Below are 20875 nucleotides of genomic sequence, written 5' to 3'. Positions count from 1 at the left end.
AGCACCCAAGCACTACAAGGGGGTTCATTTTCAAACAGAAGTCTCTCTTCAAGTGTACGGGGGTGGCTTGAATGCATGAGTTATAATGAGACCATAAAATGAACAATGATAACCCAAGAGTAAATGCAGGTAAGAGTCAGTAGTATTGAACTAGCAAGTCAAGTGCTTGTGAAACACCCAAACTGATTAAATTAAATTAAAGCAAACATTGTTATAGTTATCAAAAGAACATTCCTTCCCTTGCTATGTTTGTGATTGCACAAAGTAAAATCCACAAAAGACATATTTGTCCTTGGAGTCGTGTTTTTTTAATCCCGGCTGATGATGTAGACGTTGTCCTTAAATCCAAATTTCTCCTTTGAACCACGTGCAGATCCGGGCAATGTGTGTTTTATTTCCTTAGTGTTCTTGAGGTGAAGGATATTCTTTAACCTGCTTGTTTGGTTGACTCCGCTGGCTGTATGCTTGACATATTGTGCTGTCTCTTTAGTCGGGTTGTCCTCAGCGGGCCGTTGTACCGTGAAGGTGCAGGTCACGTCTATCCACGCTGACCCTGTGAGGCGTCCTCTATGTTGTCTCCTCTGTACTTCAGCCGCAGACCTGACGAATAACTTCCGCCTCTTACTAATCTGTGCTTTAATATGGTACATTTGTACTGTTTTGGTCCATATTTTAAAAATGTCAGATTCAGTCAAGAGGATTAAATCCCCCTTCAAAGGCCCCCATTTCCTTTTTTTTCCTGATGATTAAGACATGAGCTCTGGTTGCACTTATCAAGAGACTCGCAGCTTTCTTCCTCCGCAGGTCCAAGGCCAACCACCTGCAACAGAACGGATTAAGATATGCTGAGAAAGCTCGCTAAACCTTAATTAAGTTAATTTAACCTGTTTATTTCATAGGTGGCGTTTAATAATGGACACCAGCTGCTGTAATTGTGCCCTAACAGAAAGCAGAAAAAGATTATGAATGCACAATTTAATATGAAATATGAATAAACGACTGCTCTTCTGTAAGACCTGGTGAAAATGATCATCACATTTCCATTTTCCCTGCAATAGAAGCTATTTCAAAATAACACATTATTATTTACCGTGGTCCGAGGGGAAACGGTCAAATCTCCACATTGGGGTCTGTGAATCCCTTTTTCCCCTCGTTCACGAGGACAGGTTTCTCCGTTCTCGTGTGCCAAACAAGTATCTGGTGAGAAAAAACAAACACAAACAACAGCAACATTAGTACCATGCTGTTCCCTTAATGCACTCGTCGAGTCCGCTCTCCCTTTTTAGCTCCCTCTCTGCCTCATGTTCTTCAAAACAGTCGATTCTGGTTCTAGCTCTTACAGTACATGCACCGCCACAGGCGCTGTCTGTGTGTAAAGAGCTACTTGAGCGTGAACCCTGCATTAGAAGGGAGTGAAGAGGGACCAAATATGACACAGCCCTCTCAGCTTGGCCTGTGTAAAGTCCTCTCCTGCCCATAAGATAAAGGCTACCTTCAAATGACAGCCAACTGAAGACATTTTGACACAGCATATATATATATATATATAAAGTATATATGGGCTCTTTTGCCTTTGCAGTAGCGCCACAGTTCTTTGCACAGTTCTTCTGCTATTGTGCCACTGAGCCTTCAGATTGGGTTCATTTGGACAAACATCCAGTAAAAAGGTGGCAATGGGAACAGGGGAGGAGAAAAAGAAGAGCCAAGCTCATTTTCCCTGCTCTTCACTGTGTTGGAACCCTCCTTATTTTCATCTCGCCATGGCGGCGTCCATGAATTATGCATAGGGCGTTTTTGAGATGTGCCAGGAGCCCACTCCTACTTTGCTCAGGTGTAGGGGGAGGTTAATAGTCACTTGCATCGGAAGTGCTAGATTATAAGGAAGAGGGATGCCCATGCACAACGTTTTTCTTCCTCTTCCCTCCCCCGCCCTTCAGTCCGTCCCTGTGCTCATCTGTAATCAGTGTGACGCCCAACTCCAATTCCGCTCTCTCAGCCGTTCCCTGAATCCGCTCTTTTCATTTACCCGTCTGAAAGGCTGGGGGAGAGCAGGAGAAAAAGCTGGCTCAAAGTATCTCTCTCTCTTCCTTTCCCCTGTCTTTGCATGTGTGTGTGTGTGTTGTGTGTGTGTGTGTGTGTGTGGTTGTGTTGTGGATCCTGGCTAGCTAAAGCCCTCTGGCTGACTCCTCTTTGCCCAAAGAGAGGCTTAGTGATGTGACCCATGCAGACCAAGGGTCGTAAGCAGGGATGGTGGAGTGGGCATGGAGGAAAACGTTGCTGCTGCTGCTGCCCTCAAGCCTACTGAAATATATGTGTGTGTGTGTGTGTGTGTGTGTGTGTGTGTGTGTGTGTGTGTGTCTGTGTGTGTGTGTGTCTGTGTGTGTGTGCGGAAAAGTAATGTGGGCAATGTGAGAAGTATAATCAATGATATCCAACTTTTCAGCAACAGCTTCGCATTCATTTGCTCTCCTGACCATCAGAAAATCATCATGTTTTCATAGATGTTTTTGTGAAGACATGCATGGATTTCTTGCCCTGTATATGTTGAAGAGGAACATTGGGGAGGTCATGCAAACCAGTTGCCTCACAAGTTGATTTTTTTTTCCAGCTCCGAACGCTTTAAAGTTTGAGGCATCAAAACGTCATATGCCCTCGATTGGGGATCATTGAAAAGATATAAAATAAGTTATCCATGTCAGGAAAGTGCTGTGGTTCAATTACATTTGGTTGTCTTTGAAAGAAATAATTAAACACTTTAGGAAATGCGCTTATTTACTGTCTTGCAGAGTCTGAATATCAATACCACCATTCTCATATCTGTGTCCTAAACCCAAGCACAGACAGAAGCATGTTAGCTTTTATAGGTTTATTTCCATTTTCTTTCCTCTGAAACTGAATTAGTGGTAAACATATTTTACCACGATGGTTCAGCAAGAAGGTTTAGCAAGAGCTCATGAAGGTTATGTCATTAGTATGCTACAGCAGGTGGTGGAAAGTAGGTATTGGCGTCTTCTGCTGCTTTTCACCTCTACTCTTTTACATTTCAAAGGGAAATATTGCTCTTTTTACTTCGCTGCATTTATTCTACAGCTGTACTTCTCAGATTAAGATTTTACAATTAAAAGAGATATAATAAGCCTATAAAATACAATGTATTATGAAAGATTGAACCAGTTGTTCCCAACCTGTTTGACTTGTGACCTCTTACAAAAAGCAGAGTCTTTCTATCCGTTGTTAGCACTTCCATTAAAGAATTTTCTCCCAAAACCTCTCAGATGGTCCAAAAGAGGTCAAATTCTTCAATATTTCACAAAAACAGTTAAGATTAGAGAAAAGTCCAACAACGGAAAACCGAGTTATGTATCAGAATTCAGTTTACTTTGTTTCTCCTTTTTTTACACTATTAAAATCTCACAACCACACAGATTATTAGAAAAAAGTAAATGCAGATTACACACTTATGCATCAGCATTAATAAATACAGAATGAGTACTTTTACTCAAAATACTTAGATATATATATATTTTGTGTTTTTCCTTAAGTAGGCTTTTGTTTTCTTAAACTTGTAATGGAGTACTTTTGCATTGATGTATTGGTACTTTTATTTAAGTAGAGGTTCTGAATACTTTTCCTTCAAAACCTTTTTACCATCCTCATGAACAGTTTAACTTTAACTGCTAACTGCTAAGTCAAGGTGCTTAACATCATCGAAAAAAGGGATTACCTTAGTGCAATTGGCTGCTTTAGGCTCCAGGTCGTTGAGTGTAACAAGTTCCCGGAGCAAACTGCTCTCCTGGTAGCCTCCCTTCACCCCGCGAAGCTTAAAATACGCCTGCGGCTTGAAGAGGATGAGCCTCAGGTTGATGGCAAAGCCGGCCATGTCGATGGCAAAGGGCCGATGGGGGTCGAACACCGTCTTCCAGCCGTAGACCTTTCCAGCTGCATTGACTTTGGGGGACTCGTACCGCAAGCCGCCCACAAAGGCCACAGGCCACACTGAAACTTTCCGAGTGGATCTCATCTATAGCGAGAGGAGAGTCGAGAGGAGGAAATGGAGGGGAGAAGAGAGCAAATTAGTTACGTGAAAACGCATACATGACAGCGAGACACGGCATTTGAGCATCAGCTGCCAGCTTTACAGCAGAGTGTGGACGGAGGGTCTTTAGAGCTGCAGCTATTATTCATTCTGAAAGACGGTGAATATTGACCAGGCCATTGAGCACTGTGCAGCAGACACACTGCTAGATGAAGGCAGATCAAATGCATTGTTCAACAGCTGCCCTACACTGAGATAATTAGACACAACCATCTTTGAAGGAGCCAAGCCATTAGAGCAAGTGGCTCTAGTCGCTGGTCGGCTGAGGAGGTTCTTTGCGGTCGAGCACTGCTATCCGCTTTTTGTTTTTGTCCTTTAATCTTCCAGCATCAAACGATCTTGCCACCCTTTTTTCTCAGTTAGCCTTTGCCATTCTAGAAGAGCCGGCTGCAGTCATAAAATGTAGATTTTTACAGTGAGGGAACAGGAAACAGCAGAGTCGTTTAATCAAACTCAATGCAGCAGAAATAATTATGCTGGTGCCTCTATGGGGGAAGGTCTATTAAAAATAAATGTGCAAGTGTATGAACAGTATCTATGTGTGTATATAGTGATAAAGTAGAGTTCTTACATGCACATACGAGCATGCATATAGAAAATGTCTATATTTGCAATGCAAGCCTGATTCCAAGTGTGTATTCGTTAAAGCGTGCATTGTGTATTTTAGATATGTGTGCAAATCACGTGCAAATAAATCGTTTGCACATGATCTGCTCTATTAGATTGTTGTGTGTGATCTCTGATGGCTGCTGTGTGGTCAGTTCAGGGGATCAGAGAGCTGCAGAGTGTGAACAGCATGAAGTGGGCGGGGGGGGGGGGGCTTATGGGAATCTGTGTATTTTAGCTTTGGGGGGAAATAAACTGTGCCAGGAACCCAGATAAGATTTGGCAGGACGTTCGGTGTCAATGAGATCTGGGTGTTGATGGTGGAAGAGAGATTGAGCGCTTACATGCATCCATGTGATTGTGCTGCTACAGCTTTATACACAGGATCATATTTCTGTCTGTTATGTGGCCTATATGCTTTGGCAGCACTGCATTTGTAGACAGGTGACAACTGAATCCAGCCACCAACCCATTTTGCCCAAACACACGTACACCTGCCTGCTTCCCTCATAGATATACAGTACGTGCAACTTAAATGAAGCATGAATCAGCCTTTCTGTAGGCAATGTCAAGAGGCTCGTCACTTTCCCGTCTGAAAATGTGAAAGCGAGCGTTCCGCCGGCTGCCTCTTGTGGGAATATCAGCCAGAGTAAAATAGCACACATCTCTCTTCTTCTGGCACCCAAGCAAATGAAAACGCAGCAAAGTTCTTCTTGCCCCACTCTGGTGAATATGATGTGTTTGTACAGAGTTTTTTTTTGTTTTTTGTTCACTGTTGCTACAGTTTGTATTTGAATGCCTGCGTGTGCATTTAAGATCTATTCCTTGCTCCACTCAGTGAGGGGCCGTCGGAGACAAAGTGGCCGTGTTTCAGAGAAGCAAAAAAAAATCCTCTCGGAGAAAAGAAGGCAGGCATCCAGGTATTAATCAGTCCTTAAGGGTGCAGAGAGGAAGGAACAGAACAGAATTGTCGCCCATTGCTGCCGTTGGAGGAGTCTTTGGATTTAAATCTTTGTAGAATAACAATAGAAATGTGTAATTAAATTGTCTTTATTGAAGATTTTTAAACAGATAAAGTATATCAGGGTGTTATATCATTATATCATATCCATTATATAGCTTAAATCATGATAATCTTAACAGTTTCTCAAAGATATCTTGTGTGTAAATATATTCTGGAAGCACCAACAGTCAAAATATCATGGAAATGTCGGACATGTTTTGATATTTGATTTGTGATTATCTTAACTTACTGCAGACATTCTGAGTATGGGATTGCTCCGTTCTCTGGGATTTATGCTGTTGACATTTATTCTTAAAGGTTGAAATTGAGAGCGGAGAGCGTTGGTTAAACATAACATATGCTAAAACACTTTGTTGTTTGTAAGGAAACAAACATTTTCCTATGAAGCCTCAATGATTCAAGTTATTTACAGTGTGATGTACTTTAACAGTGAGGAATACATTTTTCAAGATTTAGTTTTTAGTTTTTATTGAGGCATGACCAAACAAAAAAATGTACTTAATTGTGATGTGCCAGAGCCACTGATAGTAACTGCATGAATGAAAGACTGATATTCATACTGTGGATATGAATAGGTGGTAATAATATCAATGTATGGCACCAAAATCTCTGGCAGCAGATGTGATGTAAGCTCAGTTACCACAATTCCAGTTACAATTTTTTGTTGCTGCAGATTATAGTGAGATGTGATCTGAAATGAGGTGAATTCCTGCCACTCCGTATATCACTGCTGCTTTCGTAGAAGAACTCTAGACTTGTGTGCTTATCAGTAAGCTGTGATCTTATATGCCACCTCATTTTAGGCTTAGTTAGCATATCCGTTGCAAAAATGTGATGTTAATGCCTGGATATTACAGTTGTATCTTTGACTAAAGCAATTTAAAAGGATTATTTTCCGTTGATATTTTCATTTGTTGTGATGCTGACAGCTCGTCAACATGTAACTAGCTCTAATTTCTTTACATTTTTCTTATAATTAGAGTAGAAAATGTATTTCAATTGCTCAAAATTAATGAATTAGATGATTTAAGATTAACGGGGAGGAAATGATGAGTCAATTTCTAACATATGGAGCAGTGCACATCAATCTTTCAACCACTGGAGACTTAAACACCTATATTGTTTTCAAGCCGTTCAGACACTGAATATTTACCACGGTGTCAGCAAACTACTGGATTTTTACTATGGTGTCAGCAACTTATTCTGTAGTTGCAGTCCACTCCCTGCTTTCTGTCTATCTGGCTGTCACCTTCTCTTTTCATCATTCTTTTTCTTTTTCTTTTTCTGTCTCTCCCTCTCTGCATCTCTCTCTTTCCCCCATCAGGGCCAACACTCTGACCCATAAATAGGCCCGTTGGAGGTGATGGAGGGCCTCTGAGGGAGATGGAGCACTTCGGCTGATTCCCAGAGAAAGGTAATGACAGGCCCCGTCAATACCCGACGCTCCATTTACTTTGGACCCCGTCTGCACTACTAACAAGACCTGAGGCTAATACTCAGGAGACCTAAACCGTGTCTGCTCAGGTAATTCAACTGATGTCGAGATGGATGGCCTGAGATGTACTGATTACGTGCCCAAACGTCTCTTCACCAGCTCCAGATCCGCAAGAAAACATGCAATCCACAAAGTAAATATTTACATTTGTGTATATTCCACATGTACAGTAGAGGATATCAGTGGCAAAACCCTTTTTTAAAAACAAATCTTTATGCATTGCACCAAAAATTCAAAGACACAAAATAATATTTAATCTGCCTCATCCTTTCCTCAAGCCCACGTAAAAAAGCATTCAGTTTTATTTTACTGGATCTTTGCACAAAATGACCATAACATATTGCTGAGGGTTCACTGAGTGTTGGCCTTCCTGATCAATTCCAGTCCCTCCTCTTTTAGCCGAGTGGCTGCTGAGCGTTCTAGCTTTCTAAAAAGCCTGGCCTATGTGTTTGTGCTGGGAACGAAACAATGAATTAATCTCCCAGACCCCCTGAATTACCCACCGTTTGCTCTGCACAGGGTTTGTTTTTCTGAAACTCAAGTGGAGCAGCATTTGAAAGGTGGATTTAGCTTCAATAGTGGTGCCAAACAGGAAATGGTTATACTTAGGTATAGGCTTTACAATCTAAAGTTTAGATGATTTAAGTTGGAAATACTTAAGAAGTTAGGTTAAGGTTAGAGGGGATTGGGTTATGGTAATGACTTTCATTTGTAATTGTAGTTACACAGGGATCTATGAAAGACAACAATAGCCCCTTTCACATACAGATTCCGTGATATTGCCTTATAAAAGATCCGCCGTTTCACAGGCTTTGCCGTTTCACACGAAGCCAAACAATGGTGGCATAATGCCACCCCAGAGTGTAAATTCAGATAGCACGCCACGGCATCAAAAGAGTTATGATGTTTTGTCTTGATGACAGCGGGGGAACAACTCTGCCCCCCCCCATTCTTTCTCAGTATCTTTCATTCAGAACAGCAAGGCATATTAATGGCGAAACAGTCCTGCCTTAAACAGGGTGTGTGAAAGGGGCTTATGAGGAAGCTACGTGTACATGGTAGCCATTGTTTGCTGTTGATGTAATATAGCAAACATCCACTGCAAAGAACAACTTATACTGTAAATGTGCTAAATGTGCTGTCTTGCTTGTCTTCTTCTAGCCAATTCATGAGAGATTGTATAACAATGCATTAATTAAACATGAGTGTATAGCAATTCTGACCTCCTCAAACAACTCCAGGCTGTATGTGTTGTCGTCGTCTGCAAAGTAGACGATTCCAGCTTGGCTGCTGTTGGCGTTGAAGGTCTCCCTCAGCCACCGCAGGGCCAGATTCCTCTGCATCGTCCCCCTGGGGATTCTGGGGTCTCGAGTGTCACCCCGCAGCTTATAGTTCCTGGGCGTCTCTACATTGAGGTGGGTGTAGTTAAGTCCCATTTCTCGGAGGAGCCGCGTGACGAGAGGCGTTCTCCTTTGGGAGTCCTCCACCAGGATCCAGTGCAGGTTGGGAACATGGAGGAAGGTGTTTGCCAGCCGTGTCAGCTCCGCCTTCTGTACCGGTCGACTATATGTGGGGGTGATGATGTGGATGGTAGGCAGCACATCGGACCAGGGTGGAGGCCGCGTATACACATACTCTGTCCTCACCACCTCCACAATGTCCTTATCTGAGGCACAGTATTCCTTGGAGTCTTGTGCCTGGCCACCTGCCTCCCTCTTGCCCTCCACACCATCATCTGCAGATTTGGGGATAAGAAGACATGTAAGGCATTAGTGCAACCTTGGGCTGCCCTTTGTATATTTGCCTCAGGTGACTTAAACCCAATAGGGGTAAAGTGTACCTGAGAGCTGGTGGTGACGGACTGCAAGCCTCTCTGGAATGATAAAGATCTCTTTTACTAGATGGTGACAGGCTGCAAAAAGTGAAAGCAGGCACCGTGAGAGGATAACACAGCTGATGGACAGAGAGACAGGGGAAGGAAAGGGAGGCGAGAGATTCCCCCAGCGTTGCCTATGGGCTTTTCTTTCGAAAGGAAGAAAAATGTGGGTATGTGGATCCAGGAGACGTGCCCTCTTTTTATGTTCAGATTCCACCATGGACTCCCTCGTCCTCTGCCTGCCCCTCCATGTCCCTAACTCACTAAACACTATGCTACTTTCCTGCAATGTAGTTATGTAGTTATGCAGCTGAAAGTAATGTTCACATTCATTTAATTATAAATATATATTGCCCCAGAGATTCCTAAACATGACCTAAAATGCTATGATTAACTGTGGTGGGACTGAACACTCTGCTACCAAGATATGTTGGCTCATAAATGACTCCATGGAAAAGGGCTGAAATTGTTTATGCGATTATTTGGTTATTCTGCTCAATCCAAAACATACATGCTGGCATTGGCGGATATTTCCCTTGTATGCACACTTGTTATCTGGCGTCTGAAAATCCAGGTAACACCAAATGCAAATTAAACAGTAGAAATCTGGAATTGTTTTCCGTGAACTGCTTTTGTGGTCATGTTGAGCATTTGACACTACACAGAATTAATGATCAAAGCTCCCAGCAGCTGCAGCACTACAGCAGTGAATGCTGTGCTACTAACACACTGCTTTCTTGTTTCTTTCTTCTGGAGTAAGGTGAATGTAATTGTGAATGTTTAAGTGAGAAAAATGTGACTACTAAAGCCCTGCATGTAAACAGTGCTGAATAAGTCCTCTGACACATACTGAATAGGCTGTGATACTTTGGCCCCAATAGTTTGGTCAAGATGGATAGAATATGATAATTGAGTCATTAAAGTTGTTCATTTCTTTTCAGTGTGCCACAGCTAATGGCGAGCTTCGTCACTGTTCAGCCTGAGCTCCAGTCGCAGCCTCCGACATACGGAGGGTTCTTCTGCGGCTCAAAGATTAACACAATCTGCTGATGGCCAGATGTTTGACAAAGGCTGCCAGCGAGCGAGCTGCCAAAAAACACCTCTAGCTTCTCTTTTAAGAGCACACAAAAGGAGGCCTGTGGGCAGACCTGTGTCAGATAGCACCGGCAATTTTTTTTCTATGTATACTTCATTGTACCTTCACTGTAATTCATTGTCAACACTGTTTTCATAAAACCAATGAATTTTGGTGAGGAAGAAATGTGTTAGTACCCTAGTAGAACTTTTTTGGCATTCTTTTAATCTAATCAGACACTATTTTAGCTGTGTAGGTAAGCTGTAATAACAAATAATTTAATATTATTTGTAGCTTCTGTTGACTCCAGTATGCTTTAGAACAATTACGTGTACTTGTTTTGGTTGTTAACCCCTCTGTGTGCGTCCATGACATTATAAGAAGAGGGCAAAGAGCTCTGTTGATTTGCTGTGGCTCTAATGGGTTTGTTTACTCTGCAGAATGCTTGACATTTTACACCGTTGGTTTGCGGTCTCTGGGGGATGATTGGGAGGCTCATGAGTGTGCGTCTTAATGTCTCACACTGGCGTGCAAACGCGATATTACACGTGGATGGAAGATATTCCGTTGAAGCTAACGGAACGGAACGGATTTGTTATTTCAAATTGCTGATTAAACAAACTCTAAAATTTATTTGCGCTGAATTTGAATGTGAGTGAGTAAGTGAGCGAGGGAGTGAAATTGGGGAATAGTTTAAACCTAAATGGATAAATGAATTGTGGACATGCTGCTGTACAGTGCATGCTGTGTGAAGTTGAACGTCACACTAAGAGAAAGAATATAGATAAACGGGCCATGACATGTAAGTGGATAGGCTGCGAATGTTTCGTAACATACTGTAGTAGAAAAAAGTTATTGTCAACATAAAAGAAATGAAAGAAGACTAGACAAAGCTGAGAAATTGATTCTATTCAATTAACAGACTGAATATACAACATAAAAAAACTCCTTGATGTATGAGAGCATATACAGTATGTGTCTGCAACTTCAAAGTCTTCATCATGCACCAAACAATCCCCACTGATGAGGTTTACAATGACTGGACGAGTGTCATTAAGCTCTGATGAAGCTGGTGGTCATTGTTAGTGAGTGCCTCTAAATAAACGGCCTGTTGTCTAAACCTGAAGTGCGTTGTTAGGTTCGAGGACCCACTTCACGTGTGATATTGCCAGTGGAGTGCAGTGCACTGCGTACCCTTGCGGATGGCGAGGAGTGGAGCTATAGCGCTTTGGTGCCAAACAGTGATGAGCAGCGTCCAGGGTAACACGATCAACACGATGGCAAGAATATCTCTTCTCTTCGGCATCTCCAGGATTGGTTATCTGGCTCGGCATTACCTGGAGAAAAAAAGATGGATGAATTATCATTCTGCATTTTGTAACACACGGGATCTCACGTAGAATCCCTTTGAACACCTAAACAGGGGATGGGGAGGCACTGGAAGACACCCATATTCATGAGGACCAAACGCATCATTGAAGGATATTGTGTCACAGTTTTACTCTGAGCTGTTAAAACAAAATAGAATATTATTCAGCAGCAGACACAGCTCCATTACAGCCTCACCAAAACACATTAAGAGTGAGATGATGGAGCAGGTGCTGTTCAGTAAAATAATAAAACACTATACAATTAAAAACATATCTATTAGTGTGTCACAGCCAACAAAAGGAGGGTCAAATCTACCAGAGGAGACCATGGAGCAGGAGCTTGTGCACTCTGCCAATCCGACGAGCTCATCGGTGCCATCAGTGAGGACGAGGCAGTGACTTCATGCCCAGTGCTGTAACTAGTCACAGGCCAAATGGCAGGAAACGATGTCACCAGACTGTGCCTTGACTGTTTGGGATATTGTGCCCTTCCCTCTGAGTCCAGATTGCTTGGTTCAACTTTGTATCCCTTTGAAAAATCTAATTCCAGCATGACAGACATTGACTGTAAATTAATTGAAATGGCATCTACAAATTAATCTTGAAAATTTCATTTATAAATGATTTGTCACAATTGGATTAACACAATGGTAGCAGGTCTCTCTACGTAACTAAAACACTTCCATTAAAAAGGTTCAATGCATTGTGCTTTTTAAAGGTTTAACAAACTTATTAATATCAACTTGCACTCCTCTTCTCTTAATGGTTTAGAGCTCCTTTTAAAGGTAAAGGTGCTATTTGTGATTTAAATGTAAGCAAAGGGTCAACGGTAGTCCCGGTTTGTGCCTCTCCTCTGTTCGCATACATTTGGGCAACAGAGGTTACCAGAAACACTGGGATTTTAAATGACATTCTGAGTTTTTCCAAACATCTTCAGTTAATTATCTTTTGTGGAAACCAATGGTTACTTCTGTTGCCTGAATGCATGCGGATACATGACAGGCACAAACTAAGGGATAGGTCATAGGTTGCCCTATAACCAAAATTAGGGGAGGGTTGGAGCCAGCTAGCATTCTCAAATGTAGTGACAGGCCTTTCTATGCGTTTCACTCTATTCATTAATGTTTTTATACTGTCTCCATGACTGCACCCTCCACCACCAGGTCAGGAGATAATATAACAAGTCTTTGGTATAACTAAATCTGAGTTTTCCAATGTTTTATTTATATATGTGACGTAAATACAGTAATACAGTGTATACATTACTAAGACATGTCTATACTGCGCCCTGCCTTAGTTACTTTCCCAACTGAAACAGATAATATAACTTGTAGCCATCTAATAAGCTAATTAAGATAGTAACATTAGCACCACGATTTGATTGAAAACAATGTCTCAGGCTGACATCTTAACGTTTCCAGCTGACTCATTTGACAATGAGAAGCTTCTAAAAGGGGTAAAAGGGCTGGAGTCGTATTTTAAGTATGATGAGGAGTGTAAACCAAACATTGTACCATAATGAGCAGAAACAGCTGCTGTCATTACCTCAAACTCTAAGAGCATCCAGGAACGGGCAAATAAATGGAAGCTCTAACCAGAAACGGGGCTTTTTTAACTGACAAACGATGCCTGGTTACAGTTGCAAAGGTATGATTGGACAACTGCAGGCAGTTCTAAAATTTATGATTTAATAAAAAATGTAGGATCTGGCCTTTCAAGACCTGAAATAAAAGAGGCCTAGCACTTAAACACACTTCTTACTCTGTTAGCATTTTAAGCGCAAATTGCATGTTTTAGGAATGAGACCAATTCTTTTGATTTACCTCCAGCTTTATTGTTATGCAATAATTTAAAATGACAAATGAACGTTACTGAGCATATAGACGCTGATTCTACATTTAAAGCACACAATGACATGAACATACACCATTAAAGGTAATACCACACAAACTTTGAAAAATGAGAATCACTCTGACAAGGTCTCGAAAATGATTACATCATTTTTCACAAATGTAGAAGTTGTTGTAGTCTGTTGGTTTTGGATTACATCATTATATCTCAGACATACTTATTATTGTGTCCACTACCTGTGCTGTGGGGCCAACTACATTGCCACTTTGGTTGCTCATTTACACTAAATTTAAGGATGACAGACCTCCCCGTCTCTCCCAGGGACTGTCTCTCCTCCTCCTTAATAGGCTGCTGGCATTACGCCGAGTCCTAACTGGACTAAATGCAGTTATTAACTGGTCTGCTCAATTACACAAAGGAGAAAAACAGACATAATGTGAGCACAGGTGTTTGGCATATTAATTACAGCTTTACACATGAGGAAGCAAGTCACCACATTTCCCACAGTGATCATTTTCCCACTGCTGGGGAAGGTGGCAGGCAATATATTGAGGTTTAACATAATTGTATATGCCAATTTTGTTCATTGAGCTCTGTAAATAAATCCACCATAATGTCCAAGTAATCAGGTGTGTGAATAATTCTGACACAACACGCACCTATACGTGTTTTTTTACTGATAAAAAAATTGGTTCTGCTGCATTTTTTCGACTTTACTGGAGAGGCGATTGTGAATTCCTCAGTGGAAATTGATACTGCGCGTGGTTCTGCATAGTACAAAGTATAAAGTACAGTAAGTTGTACAGAAAATGACGCACAGTAAGTGCATCAGCATGCAGCCACCTTTTTCGAACGGCAACATGGGGCAACAGATGCTTTTGAAATGAATTCCTAGACCTTGTGAATATTCCCTTGGTCCTTGGTATTGGGAAGTGTCTCTGTTAGCATTATGGTGGCTGAAAAAGTATAGCTTTCGTTAATGGGAGAAACCTACAATGTCCTCACTTTTGATCTAATTAACTCTTGGCCCAGGTCATTTTTAATCCCGAAAACAACAGAATGGGGATTCATTCTGGAAATACAGACTGGCTTCACTGCATCTCCTGATTTCCCATGAGGCAGTTGGATAGCATCTTTTATTAGACCGTGTTTGGTAAATGCCCACATCTTTCAAACTCCACAGTTTGTAACGTAGGCTAGTTTCCAATAGCTCTCAAAAGCCGAGAATGCTCTAATGACATCACTATGACATCATCAGGCTGATTTTCTCAGACTTGACAAAGCCCCTCCTGAGTCGTTCAGCAGTACTCTCCTCGTGACCAGTGAACTGACCTTGAAGAGTGAAATCAGGGGAATGCCCCTTTAAATCACATTGCTTGCATATAATTAATACATCCATATGAAGGAAAAAAAGCCTTTGGATGCTCACCCACAGTTATAACTGGATCATGGCACCACAGGGGATGCGCAGCTGGGAAGGCCACACTGCATACTGGACGAGCTACGCAGTGGTGACGTCCTCCATGGCACCTCAGCCGACCATTTCCTCATCCTCTGCCGCAGACGGGCAACACTGAGTCCAGACCTGTAGAGGAATAACAGTTCAGTGAATATGATTCAGTGATGACAGATTGCGAGTGTTTGTCTCTTTGTGTTCTCACAGTGTGGACCTTCATGTGCCCCCCCCCCCCCCCCCCCCCCTTCTCTCACTCACACCAGCATGAGACATTCAAGGACAGTCAGCCAGGTTTAAACATAGCCACTTGGACAGGCTTTGAACAGTCAATGCCTTACAGCAATTCTTGGCTGTAGACACCTTTGTGAGTGGTGTGGCTGTTGGACGTCTATTCATTATTTAACATCAAAGAGCTGAAAATGCGGCTGCGGAAAAGTGTGTCAGTAATGAACTCTAATTTGGATGCACATCATTCAGATTCACAGCAGGATTCGCTCCTCCAGCGCTATACGACTGCTGTGCTTTACAATGCTGCATTTCTGCTCATGAGTGAAATGGTTAATACCGTGCATGTATTGATAATTTTACCTCATTGACTCCAATCGGAACTGAACAGACACAGAGTCTGTATTTTTCTTTTTTTTCATGCCTAATGTGGAAAATGGAAGAGGGTTAGTCACAACTCCATTGCTTGCCAACAGTCTAGGGTGGGGGATGTTACAAAAATAAACTGGCATCATGTCTTATTCAAATACATCTGAGGGAACGCTGCTTCTATGGAGGCTTATGCCTCACTCAGCCAGATGTCTGCACGCTGCATCAGCTGCAGAACTGAATGGCTGAGGACTATAGTTTTTAAGGGGCTTTGTAATAGAGAATCATATAAACTGCAAATATGTAGTTTTGGGGGAATGAACACCAGGACTCCCAGAATCCTTTTACTGAGCCAAACTGTTGTATACAAAGGCAAATTGCCTGTGATCCAGCAATGCAGTTGGGGGTGTGTGTCCTTGATGGGTACTAAATTTCAAAACAATCTATTTTCAGATTGCCCCGACACATTGTCCAATTTCTCAAACTGAAGTATCATGCTTCTGAGGGTTGATGCCAAGTTGTGTGGAAAAAGGAATGAAAGATGAATACGAGGAACGGTCTTCATGGGTTAGTGCAGCTTCTGCAGTAGGCTATCTGCTTTTTATGAAAGTGACAAGCAAGCACTGTAGTGCCAATAACTAAACAACAGTGATAGAAAGGCTTTACAGTTGCTGCCAGGTACTGTCATGCATGCAAAGTAGCAATGACAGTGTTGTCGCTCTGATTTCTGTACAACAAGCGCCTCTATATATTGCGATGGAGCTAAACAGAGGGAAACGCTGTATAGTTCAATAACCTGCCAAAATCTCAGACCCTCCAACAGGCCGCTGCAGCATCTTAGTGTTTAACATTTTGAAAAGAAAATGTTTGGAAAACAAACAAGCGTGGCAAGGGCTGCCAGCCGGAGGGAGCTGAAATTCATATTGCTGTTATGTGCAGAATATACAGAGCTATAAATGCTTTTTGGGGATATGATGAAAGCATTTATTAAAAGTCTTTGTTCCTTCTTTGGCTTTTACACATTTTAGTTGGGTTGGGCCATGGAAGATTAACTTCTCTTTTAAAGGAAGATTTAACTTAATTAATACAATTTGAATAGGTTCAATACTTTGGTTTATAACCAAACACCCGCCAAATCTATGACATCACCATCAGTCTCAGTGGTTCTTTGGGCTATTTATCAAATACTATAGCATGCTAACACGTTAAATTGAGATGATGAACGTGGTAAACACTATACCTGCTAAACATCAGCATGTTGGCATTGGGAGCATGTTAGCATGCTGACGTTATTTAGCGCAAGCGATGTTGTTCCCAAGCAGCCTGCAGCCCATCAGAGCTGCTAGCAATAGACTCTAGTCAGAACTGACTGTAGAGCACATCGTTGTCAGTTGAAGTGGATGACAGATATACACACATATACAAAAAACAATAGCGCAGCTTACATTTCTCATTGTTTTATGTGCTGATCAATTTTAGTCTAATCTGCAGATTAGACTAAAATGGCAGACAATGAAGCTCAACAGCCTTTCACATCAGCAGAAGTTAACCAGCTGTGAAGGGAACACCTGCCGCTGATTAATAAAGACTCACAGCAACGATGTCATGTGTGAAAATTGTTGTTCTGATTGTTGAACTAACATCATTACCCCCAAAAGGTGAAGCGGGAGGGGTGAAACAATATGTTTCTCTATTGGGTTTGAGTGTGGCAGAGAAATAGGTATTGTGTGCGAGATAAATCAGTACACCTCAAGAGTGATCAGACAGAAAATTATAATGTTCCCACTGGTTTTAGGACCTTGTGTTGGACAACACTCAGCAGACTGTATCTTTCTATGATCATTAACTTTATCATTATGATTTTATGGTTATAAAGGAGCTGAGAAGCAATTCCCATATTGTATACACAAAGCTTATATGGTTTTATTTCCTCAGATCTCTAAACAATCTTAACTCCCAGTCGTTTTTTTTAAAGAAATTGGAAAATCCTCCCTCTTACTTATAAAATAAATTCTAACTTCTTAAAAATATAATTTTAGACCTAAGTGCATCAGCTTTAAAACAATAAAAACACACTGTACTGTAAATGTAACACCTCCAAGTTATTCCATGAGGACACAGAGTGCCTCATTAAACCTTCCTGTTTGTGTTGGAAAGTATCATTTGTTTTTTTAATGATAAATCTTCAGATGATTTAGAAGGCAGTAATTGGAACCAAAAAGGCCCCAAGTGATTTTTTTGTCTGGCAAAAAGACAAATTCCATATTCCTTTTCACATACCATAAAGATGTTTTTGCTTCTTCTTTATTATTATGTTGGCAATGCCACTTACAAAAGGCTTTGTTTAACTAAATTCACTTTTGTGGAAATGGAATTTGTTTTGACCAAAGTTACCTAAGCCACGCAATGAGCACTGAGCAAACTCAATCCGCTAATGAAGACCACAAGAAGTGGTTGAAAGTATGGGAAAAATAAGCAAGTAAGTGCACATTGAGTCAAGACTTCCAAGCTAAAGAAAAAAACTTTGACGCTCAACTTGTCGAATTGTAGCCAAATACTAAGTGGATTCTTCTAATTGGGCAAATTTAAATGACTGTCGGTTTAATCCTAGGCAGTTTTCAGTATTTCAGTATCCAGAGAAATAAGTTTATATGTGAGATGAAATTAACATTAAATTCAATAATGGCAAAGATATATTTATATTACATTTTAACATATAAGGTTAAAATGTGTTGACATGCATAACCATTGTTTGGGCTGTAAAAATACGTTAATAGGCACTGAACTAATTCATTACTCGAACCCTGACATTGACAAGTATATGAGAGACATCAGCACTGGCATGGCTCACACATTCCTCCTCTTCCCTCTCTTCCTCAGATTTGTAAAGTTGAGTCAAAGATGAAGCAAGGGCATGTTTCCAAGTTTGTTATCGAGTCTCGCTCTGACTTCTGAGCTCCCTTGGACCATCTCCTATTTCCAGAAACCCAATAATAACATAATCCTTTTCTTGCTTGCTTTGTGGCATCATTTTTGATGTACTCTCCAGTGGACAGGGAAGAGAGCCTCTCTGGAGATGGAGTGTCCTGGTACGTCCAATCTTTCGCTTTCGTTTATGAATTCATTGTTCTCCGACCAGCTTGGTAAAGCCCAGAACAGTTTTCAAGGATATCTGGGGAATGTTGGAAGACATGTCATTGGAGTGGATCATTATCGATGTAACTGTCACAGCCCCCCAAAAAAGCTTCGCCTAGAGGTGTCATTAAAAGTGAATTTTCAATCTGGGCATTGATTCACACAGGCATAATTGCTTTTGAAGTACAGTAAGCCAGGAGCAGGTGATCATAGGCTCTCTCCGACGTTAAGCTTCTCTCATAGTCCTGGTTTTTGATTTCAAGGCCCAGAATCGTCGTAACATTATCACAAAGTTTAATAAATGTACAGACGTTTGGCTTCGTTTCTCTGGTCAATTTGGCTGTAAACTGACAGCTTACGATGTTACACATTTAAATAATTCATGGATAGGAACAATGCAAGGAACTATAAGTGGCACAAAAACAGGCCTTTATTTGCACATTCTGCATCCGCATGCATTCGAAATAGGACGTAACAGATATTTTTTTCAGTTATAAGCAAACTCTTTGATATTACGTCAAAATTTTTGAGGCTGGTTGAAAACGATCTTGTGTTAAAGACTGGGGTTCACTGAGGCAGTTTGACTGTCTTTTTCTCACAAACTAATTAAACTCATTTGTGGGTAGAGGGGGAACTGATGTTCAATGTTATTCTGAAATCTTGAGCTAAAAATGTGAACAAGAGTTCTTGTTCATGTGAGAAAAACAACGGCTTGTCTTGGAGGAGGCATTTCCTCCGTTGAATTTGATATTCTCTGTCAGCCATGCTTCTGCTTGCTATGCTACTGTTCATATTCTAGGTTAGGGTTCAGTGAAAGGTCGCCGTAACGCTAGTTTTGTGTTACTTGTCCCATCAATCCAATCCACACCTGCCGTGGAACGAGTCTCTTCAAAATTTGATCCTCTCCTTATGAATCCTGCTTTGAGCAAAGCTAATAATAGCAAAGCCCAGAAGGCAGCTCCTGTAGGAATACTGTGGTTGGCTGTTATTAGAAGAGCAGCTATGTTGTTTACGATCATGTCATATTCTCAAGTTCAACTGAAATCATGCTAACTGGAGTTCTAGCATACTAGTTTAAATGGTAATCGTTTATGCAGTAATTAGTAATCCAATACACAACATGTCATGCTTTAATCTGCCAGATTATCACTATTTCCAGACCAATCACTGTAAATGCTGTTTGATAAAAGAAATTTGCCAGAGAATGTGGCACTAAGTGCTGTTTCGCACACTTGATTTAGATGATGAGGATGGCTGTTTCATTTTCAGGAAAACTTGAATAACCCATTAGCTGTGAGCATTGGCCCTGATTTATGGCTCCAGTCCACGCCTGGATCAGGATGCCTCAGCAATGATGGAAGATTTAAGAGCACCAACCTTCGGGCAGGTCTCTGCTGATAACCATTGGGGATAGCCCAGCGCATCCTGCCCTTAACTTATTCTGACTCATTTATAGTCCGGCTCTCCCAGGGCACATTTCCAATGCTGGACCTGGGAGCACAATGCAGCCTCTCACAGCTGTCTGAGCAGACTGAAGGAGCTCGGCCAGGATTGCAGAGGCTGCCACTGAGACCTGGACCTGCCATGTCGGGTCAGCACAGCTCAGATGCGTACAGATCTGGCTTGTTAAAAGTGTACGACTCCATTGAATCAAAGAACTATCACAGAAGTGCACTTTTACAAGTTTAGCCCACAGTTTTGACATTTTGACATTCACGTTCGAGCAGGCTTTGGTTAACGGTGCGTGTGGAAAAACCAAAGAGACATAACGCATTGGTCCAAATGCAATGCCAGAACCCACGAGCTATCGTCTGACCATTATTTAGATTCTTTTGGTTTAAAATGAGCTTGTAAACTGGCCAGTTGTGAAACCCCTGGATTGTACACGTCGTCTCTCAACTCCAAGTCCAGTCACGCATCTCAAGTTGCAAATTGGAGTGCAAACAACGAGCAGCGCACGGAAAAGGAAGCGGCCGTATATCAGCTGGCTACACGAGAACCACAGAAATGTAGGCCCTCGCCCCCAGAGGCTTATCCGAGATTGCCTGGCAACTGATTACAGCCAAGAAAAAAACAAACTCTTTTCTGCAAAGTTTATCATTAAACAAAGGATAGGTAACGTGTAAGCTTTACTGCTGCTGGTCGGCACACTTTGCTATGCTAGCTGTCTTTATAGTAAGGTAAGCTAACAGGCTACTGGCATTTGTCATATATTTACTGTAGAGATCGAAAAGTGTATGAGAATACATGCTGTTCATAAACAACACTGTCTGAACTTGTGTGCTAATAATTACTCT

General features: G+C 41.5%; 1 protein-coding gene across 1 annotated transcript; it reads right to left on the bottom strand.

Annotated features, from left to right (window-relative positions):
• Positions 1 to 1110: 1110 nt before the first annotated feature.
• b3gat1a (beta-1,3-glucuronyltransferase 1 (glucuronosyltransferase P) a) lies at positions 1111 to 14508 on the bottom strand. Its single transcript, XM_076100741.1, is given in 5 exon segments — positions 1111 to 1197; positions 3725 to 4021; positions 8445 to 8956; positions 11367 to 11494; positions 14489 to 14508. Coding segments are annotated over 5 exon segments (1044 nt in total).
• Positions 14509 to 20875: the final 6367 nt, after the last annotated feature.

Source organism: Anarhichas minor, unplaced genomic scaffold (assembly GCF_050575085.1).
Source record: "Anarhichas minor isolate MPS153535 unplaced genomic scaffold, ASM5057508v1 ptg000026l, whole genome shotgun sequence".
Classification (NCBI taxonomy): Eukaryota; Metazoa; Chordata; class Actinopteri; order Perciformes; family Anarhichadidae; genus Anarhichas; species Anarhichas minor.
Note: the sequence above shows the minus strand (reverse complement) of the source record. Positions and strands in the feature narration are given on the sequence as shown.